Here is an 8226-nt window from a genome sequence, read left to right as displayed (position 1 = left end):
TGCAGGGGCCCATGGAGGCGTTTAGGTCTGTACCAGCAGCGCCTTCGTCCTCTCCCTGCCCGCCAGCCTCCTCTCCCTCGGCCCAACGGCCAGGCTTGGCCCGGCCCCACAGCCATCACCTGGTGAAAAACGGCTAAGATCTTGAGAGAGCCTGTCTTGGCCCTTCCCATCATTCAAGCATAGTAAGAAGGATGGTTTGTGAAACAGATTTGCCAAGAATTTTATCTTAAGCCTCTACCTTCCATTACTAATGTCTACACATACATCTGTAGGCTGCACCGCAGCGTCCTCATGGCACAGTTTGTCAGAGTCCCCATGGATAATTCGTCTTCCCTCTCTGTCCAGGAAAATAAAAGTCAGGTTCTTGTCTTCCTTGCTCTGAATGTGAGAATTACACATCCTTTGCCAACTTCTTACTTCATCTCCAAACCTCTGAATGTCAGATATGGCATTACCCTCTATATGGAGAAGAACCGAAGTCAGGTCACTGACAAATCGCTGATCACCTCTGACACTCTGAAACTCTTTTTCAGATCAGTTTCCACTGCTAACAACGAAGAGGGTGTTCTGGAAAGGAGTGCTGGAGGAGTTGCTGTGGTTCATCAAGGTTCGGCATTGGGATGTCTCTGTGGGTGGTGTGCCTGAGAGTGGTATCAACAAGACAAACTACGCTGGGGTGAATTAAGGAATTTGGAGTAACTGCAGGCGCTTCTGTTTGTGTGGCAAAACGGAGGAAGTGCAACCACCGAATGTTTTGACTATACGCAGAAAGCCATTATCTTCAAAACATACTGTGCATTTTAGTGGATACTATTGCATTGTTACCAATTGGAAGAGTTCTTGTCTTTCTTCTTAAGGAAAACAGTCTGAAGTAGCGAGGGCTTTTGGCAATTTTCCTATACCCCACAGTTATAAAACCTAGTACAATCCGTTTTAGTAGTGTTTGAATAAGAAATAATAATATGAAGTAGGCTGTAGGCAGTTTAATGATCTGCTTTTTAATATTGAGATAGCTTTTATTGATTTGGACAGAAACAAGCCGTGCAGAACCACAGGTGAAATAAATTGATGTAAACACTAGGCTTTTTAGTAGCAAGAACCTGAGATCCAGTAGAGCTAATAGCTGTAGTTAGAGTATTAAAATTCGACTGTAGATAATACATTATGATCTAAGTGTTCCTTTATATGTTGTAACATTGTGCAGCTATGGAAAGGTCTACTTAGCCATTTGCTAGGACTCAAATACATATTCATTTTTTTGAAGTATCTCTTCTCAAATATAAAAGACTAGACACTCCCCAAAACAGAACACTTCCTAGGTTGAATTTTTGAGTGTGCTGATTTGGACATGTTGCAGAACTCAGATTTCTCAGGGTCATATTTGTCATTTTTGTCATTTTAACAAAAGGATTTTTAAGACCTTAAGCTCATTATAGGTGGTTTGGCAAAGGCAATGCCTAGGCTGCCATTTTTTTGTTTGTCTACTTTTATCCATCTGTAAAGTAAAATCTTGTTCTCTGCAAATGTGTGTATGAGATGATATACCACAGTTGACCTTGAGACTGTACTGTTTGTGCATGTACAAGTTTAGAATAATCCTGAGTTAAAGAACAGCAGCATGGCACTTCAGACTTCATCCTAGTATCTTGCTCGTAAGTTTTATTCTGTCCATGTGCAAGAACTTCATTCTTTATAAGTGGAGAAATACTGTAGACTAGCAAAGCTTAATATAGCTGTTTCAAATCATGTCCTCTGTATTGGGATTAGGATGTAGACTTCCTATTTTCTGTGTTTTGCAGGGTTCTACAAATGCCAAAGAGCTCTCTGCAAAGGGTGTGAAGATTTGGGATGCTAATGGATCACGTGAGTTCCTGGATAAGCAGGGTTTCTGCACCAGAGAGGAGGGGGATTTGGGACCAGTTTATGGTTTCCAGTGGAGGCACTTTGGAGCAGAATACAAAGATATGCACACAGGTAATCACATGGAAATACAATCATGATTGCTTAGTGAGATGGCTATGACACCTCACTTCCAGAATACCAATGCAGGGTCCTAATTTCCATGATACGATTGTGCTGGCAAGAACTGGTGTTAGTGCACGACATTCACTTGAGACTCTGGAAGAGAAAAATTTTTCCATTCTACAGCTGGAACAAGGTAGGATGTATCCATAGCTGATGATACTGTGGACAGAATAGCTGTAACGAGTTATCATGTGATGCAGTACCTGCTGAAATTCTTTCCAGTGGAACTGGTTCATTAAACTTACTCTGAAGTGTATTGATTCTAAGTCACTGAAGAAGGGGATGTACAAAATGTTTAGGGGACTGCCATTAAAAAACCCAGAGTCATAAAAGATTGTCCCCATGTGGTTGGTGTGATTTTTAACTCAGAATAACAACATGGTTAATTATGCTTTTTCCTCTTGTTTTTTTATCAATACAGTCTCAAAGTTCACATTAGTTACAGATATTAGACTTAGTATTGGCATGTTGACCGCTGGCAGAATACGCTTCTATGCTAACACAAATGATGCAAATTGTGGACTGACAGGTCTAAAAACTTACTAAAATGTTTCTGCATTCCTGAACTTAAAAAAGGTCTGAGGCATAATATAGCTTGGAAAAAAGGAACAAGATAAATTCCCATAGGTTTCATTGCTAATAGATTTCCTTAAAATGCATTACTAATGGATAGGTAATTAGCTTTAGGAACTAACATAGCCATTTGAAAAGGCTTCTGGCACAGTATTGCTGGCAGAAGAATTCCCTAAGATGCTAATTATGTATTACTACCTTGTTTGCTAGCTTGGGTCTCGCTGTAACCATAATTTGGTATTGCTTTGCAGTGAGAGTTATTAGAAAAAATTAGTTACCAGCCATGCTGATTCACTGGCATGAGTCAGAGCAGTGAGTAACAGCTAATGATTCTTTCATTCTGGAAGCCATTCTGATGTTCAGTTAATTCCAGTGAATTTCTTATATAACTGGTATTAAGCCTAAAAATCAGCCTGTGAGTGTCATTGGGTGAAATGTAATATCCTGTGCTATACATGATTAAAGTTCCCTTCTGACATTAAATGCTATGGAAATTTAGTTTTCATACATGACCCTGCGAGTGCTAAATAGGATGCATTTATTCATCTGTCAAAAACTTTCTCCTTTTCAGCATGCAAAGAATGCTGGCACCCTGTGTTACTGGTCTGGGCATAATTTTTTTTTTTTTTTTTTTTTTTTTTTTCCCTAAGAAGGAGAACTGTAGCGTGTAAGTTTACCATCTTAATCCAGAAATGCAATGAGCAAATTAGTTTAAATACCATGAATGACTAGGTCATAATATCTTACCCATTCCAGTACAGCTTTTGTCCTATTTAGGTAACAAGTCATCATGAATGATAAAGCAACATGCTTTGTCCAACTAATTTTTTTGTATTGCAGCTTTTGTTTCCTGGGATGTGGTGTTTATGCAGACTTCTTATTTGGTCTTAAAACATGTCTAGTTGTTGAGGCTTGGAATAAAGTTCTCTAAATAGGAATGGTCCTATTTCAGTGGGTGCTAAAGGTACTCAAAGCACACAAAAGAGATGGGGGACATACGAAAATACCATCATGAAAATTTCACAAGCCTTAGAGCACCCTAAGGAAGACCAAGAATAGCCTACATTTGGAGGGTGCCAACTGATAAATTTAATCACTTGCTGAGTTACAGTAAAATCTTAGGAGGTTGTCATTTAGGTATCACTTTTCAGTGGGATGTGGGCTGGGCTTTAAAAATACAGCATGACTTGAATCTGTCTGACTTAGATCTTGTTTGGCATCTTTCTTCAGATTACTCCAACCAAGGAGTTGATCAGTTGCAAAAAGTGATTGAAACGATCAAAACCAATCCAGATGACAGAAGAATCATTATGTGTGCTTGGAATCCTAAAGGTATTGAATAGCAGACTTTAAGTGAATGTAGTTGCACATTATCTTGATGTCTCCTAAACTATGTTCTAATCCTATGTCAACAGTCAGTTCCATTTGGTGTCCTTGCTTATTCTTGATAAAACTACCAGGAATGTAGTAAAAATGACCATAGGTTATAGGCTTGATTCTCTTTCTACTTAATTCTTATGTTCAGAACTCAAAAATTTTGAACCATTACTTCGAAGTTTTTCTCTGCAGGTTAAAGTGAGGGATATACTTGGCTACCAGTGTCTTTGATATACTGTCTCTGTTCAGAGACAGCAATTCTTATTTTAAAAAGGTTAAAAAAACAAGAAAGAGTATACCAAAGCAACGTGTCTGGTTTTTAGCCATATAATAAATTGTAAACTTAACAAAAATCCAAAAATTAGAGAATAAAAATATTATTTGTGTTGTAATCATCTGCTTGAAGACAGGTTGTCTAGCTATCCATTCACTTTGTAGGGCTACTTCTGAATAACAGTTAGTGCCAGAGAATGTTTAACTTCAGCAGCAGTAGATCTGTGCACAAAAAAAATAAAAATCACCCGGCATCTTCCACTCGTGTCTCTGAAAGGGCATGCCATGTGTTGTTGCTGTTATTTTTAAGGTTAAACATTCTCAAATATCGGGAGATACCTGGCTGAAGATTTCCTTACCAAGCTGTAATTGCAGTAACTGCACTTTTAAGTGTAGATAAACACTCAAAAGATCTTTTGTTTTCTGATTATTATTTTTTTATTGATCATTACTTTTATATCTCAACAAGCAGTAAAGGCATGCTACAATGGGAGGAGATTAACATGAAGCAGTTCGAAGTCACTTTAGGGTACATGCTTAATTTTACTCTTAATGCCTTTCTTTAGGGAAATCAACTGTCTCACCGAGGTGAATAAAACTAAACTGCTGTGCAGCATTATGGCATAGATCTGTTCTGTGGAATATCTGTTTATGACTTTTCTGGTCATACAGCCCAAGAGGCAGGTTGTCATGACCCAGACTTAACTGCTTATACAGCAGGTGCTTTTAAACAAGAGAAAAAGCAACAGAATCATAGTGCAGTTGGATTTTTGCTCTCTTCTTTATCTCGTTAAATGCTTGTTCCGGTTTTGCATCTTCTACATTTATAACATACTAATGCTGTTACCATTTTTTTTCCCCCCATCCTTCCTGTACTGCAATTCCTAGATATTTCTCTGATGGCTCTGCCTCCATGCCATGCCCTTTGCCAGTTCTATGTTCTGAATGGTGAATTGTCTTGCCAACTCTATCAGAGGTCTGGAGATATGGGACTAGGAGTGCCTTTCAATATTGCCAGCTATTCACTGCTCACATACATGATTGCCCATGTCACAGGGCTAAAGGTAGGCTATTTAATGATTTTACTTAATCTTGACTAAGAAGTGAGGGACTAAAACATGACTCTTCATGTCATGTCCAAGAAAAACGGAATGAACATAATGTTCAAAATCTTGCTGAAATACGTGTAAGAAAGGGCTCTGTGAATTTAATGTGAATTGTCTCTGGTCTATGTGGGCAGTTGGGATCAGCAATGTAAGAATTTTTAAATTCAGGTCAAACAGAGCTTCCGGGTCTTTTTAACTAAACATGCCAAAGCTGACCTGTTCCACTAGTCTACTTCTTAGAAATCTGAACTGTGCACTTATCCTGATGGGATAATAACATACAAGTGATTAAATTTTGTAGCATGTGTTTTTTATGGGAAGCAAACAGTAGCACAGCAGTTGCTGTCAAGGTTCCAATTCGGATATTCTGCCCACTTAACTTCCAGCTATAATTTCAGCTGGGTATTTTTTTCATTTCCTACTGTAGGTGATTATGTAGAGTGGTAGTGTGTGCTCAGATAACTACTGCCTTGACTCCAGAGCTGTATTTTGTAATTTGGCAGAGTAATTTAAATGCACCACAATCTTGTACAAGTGAAACCCCCTTTTCTTTAGAGCATGTAAAAAATTATACAAGCAAGACCATTTGGACCTGGTCTTCCTGCTATTAGCAACATGAAGGGGAACTTAAAATAGGGAAGTAGGGAAGAATCGGACATCACAGCAATTGCAGACATACTTAAGAAATTAGGCCAAAGTACTAGAAAAAGTGAAATTTAACATTATGTCCATAAAGCAGCTGTTGCCTCTCAGCCAATTCCTCTCACAGCTTTGGTGGTTTTTAGCATAATATATCCGAAGGCTGATCTGTGTTGGTCAGAGACCTGTAAAATAGCTGATAAAACCTACCTAAGTTAAATTTGATTCCTCAGGGGCTGCTAAGTCACAGAACTTGCACGCTTGCAAAACCCATCTGGATACGTGATAAATGCTTTGGGGGTTTAGCCTGTGACTGACACCTCCACTGCCACAAACTACACTGTTTAGTTGTGGCTAAGGCAACTAGTTTGAAAACAGCTTTGACAAGTCCTACTTACTAGAGGTGGAGTGGAAGAGCTGGGTATCACTGCCCCATCTGTTTCCATCTTGGTGAGCCGATCAGTAGTGCTCGATTCGTTTACCGAAGCTATCATCCTAGCAGGATTTAAAAGATAAAATTTTTGGTAAGCTGGTGGAAATGTCATTATATTTTTTGTTAATTATGCATTAGTCCGGGAAGATAGTGTCCTTCAAAGCTTGCAAGGCTGTCTTGATAATCCAGTCCGTACAGAAGCTGCAATTCCACACTAGATGTAAGATGCTAAGGATCAATACGGTAAGCATTGTAATGTTTTGCTTTCTTGAAACCTGACTATTTGAAAACCACATGTATTCTCCTCTCTCTTCAGCCTGGGGAGTTCATACACACCTTGGGAGATGCTCACATATATCTGAATCATGTGGAACCTCTAAAAGTTCAAGTAAGTACTTATTCTGTATTCTTGGATCCTTTTATCTTCCACAGTGCTTATCCAATACAAAGTTATCTTGGTTTTATAAATACCCTTTTGCAAATATTAATTTGTGTGTCTTTTTTCTCATTGCTACCCTAATAACTGTAGTACCTTAACCTCTGTTCAACTCAGGTCGCAATCAGAAATACAGTATAAACATGATTGAAATGTACATCAGTATACTATTCTAGAACCAAGTTAGAGATACAGCATCTGTACCCCTACTTTTGACTTCATCATTCTAAAACCTTAGAAAAAACATTCTGCCTAATACAGATAAGATAAACACAAAATCAAATGTCTTTGTAGTATAGCAGAAAAGGATAACTTACCAATTCACACAGCTAGTAAGTATTACTATTTGGCTGAATAAGGCTATATCTTCTTCGGGAAGTAACTTGTTGCAGTAGGAGCAAATCAGAATTTTATTTGATTAGGCTGAACTCAGACTGAATGTCCTCACCATTCAAAACCATCCAGAGAACTAGTTATTAGTTTGGACCCAAATGTTCCCTTGAGAAACTGCAGCACATTTGATGCACATCTAGGTCAGAATTTCCAATTTAGTTTCCTCTGGAAGGAATCTAATCTATAACCACTGGAATTGCTCTGCAAACTGAAAATGCTTGCACTGCATTTTCATGATCAGGGAATCCACTTTAAAATTATGCTACTGCTCCCTATCAAAATACTAAAGTAGAGTCCACCTAACTGTATTATAATTTTCTCTTTTTTTTCTTTTTTTTTGAGTATAAATCTTCTTGGGGAGGAGGGAAAATCTACATAGTGTAATCTGAATTGAGATTAATGAGATTTAATTTATAACACAAAATCTCTTCCTTCAAGCATTAGCTTTATACAATAAGCTTTCTTTTATTTCAGCTTCAGAGGGAACCAAGACCTTTCCCCAAACTCAGAATTCTTCGCAAGGTTGAAGACATCAGTGACTTTAAGGCAGAAGACTTTCAGATTGAAGATTATAATCCTCATCCACCTATTAAAATGGAGATGGCTGTTTAATGCTATAAACCAGCTGCTTTTAATGTGAAAATGTACCTAAGCTACTTAGCTTTCTCTGTACTTAAAGTTATGGGGTTTTTATGTACTTCTAAAGATACATACTTTATTATTGAAAAGGAAACAGATACTAGTAGACTGCTACTGTCTTCAGTACTGAACTGTAGTCATACAGAACAGATGATTATTCCTGCTCTACTATGCAAATGCTAACCCAGTTTTAAGTTGTTAGTGAGACAGTTTTCTACACGTTGTTTCAGTTACCAGTGGCCACTTCTGTTACCATTCAGTTACTATGTCGTGTAGCACTTGCTTACATGCTTTATTTAGTACTGAAAATAAGAACTTCATGATAGAGGCTT

General features: G+C 38.1%; 1 protein-coding gene across 1 annotated transcript; it reads left to right on the top strand.

The window, feature by feature from the left end:
• Positions 1-291: 291 nt before the first annotated feature.
• Positions 292-7936, top strand: TYMS (thymidylate synthetase). Its single transcript, XM_010296563.1, has 7 exons — positions 292-478; positions 534-607; positions 1800-1974; positions 3829-3930; positions 5137-5312; positions 6743-6814; positions 7730-7936. The coding sequence occupies exons 1-7, from the start codon at positions 292-294 to the stop codon at positions 7865-7867; spliced, it is 924 nt and encodes a 307-aa protein (XP_010294865.1). The 3' UTR covers positions 7868-7936.
• Positions 7937-8226: the final 290 nt, after the last annotated feature.

Source organism: Phaethon lepturus, unplaced genomic scaffold, assembly GCF_000687285.1.
Source record: "Phaethon lepturus isolate BGI_N335 unplaced genomic scaffold, ASM68728v1 scaffold52141, whole genome shotgun sequence".
Taxonomy (NCBI): Eukaryota; Metazoa; Chordata; class Aves; order Phaethontiformes; family Phaethontidae; genus Phaethon; species Phaethon lepturus.
Note: the sequence above shows the minus strand (reverse complement) of the source record. Positions and strands in the feature narration are given on the sequence as shown.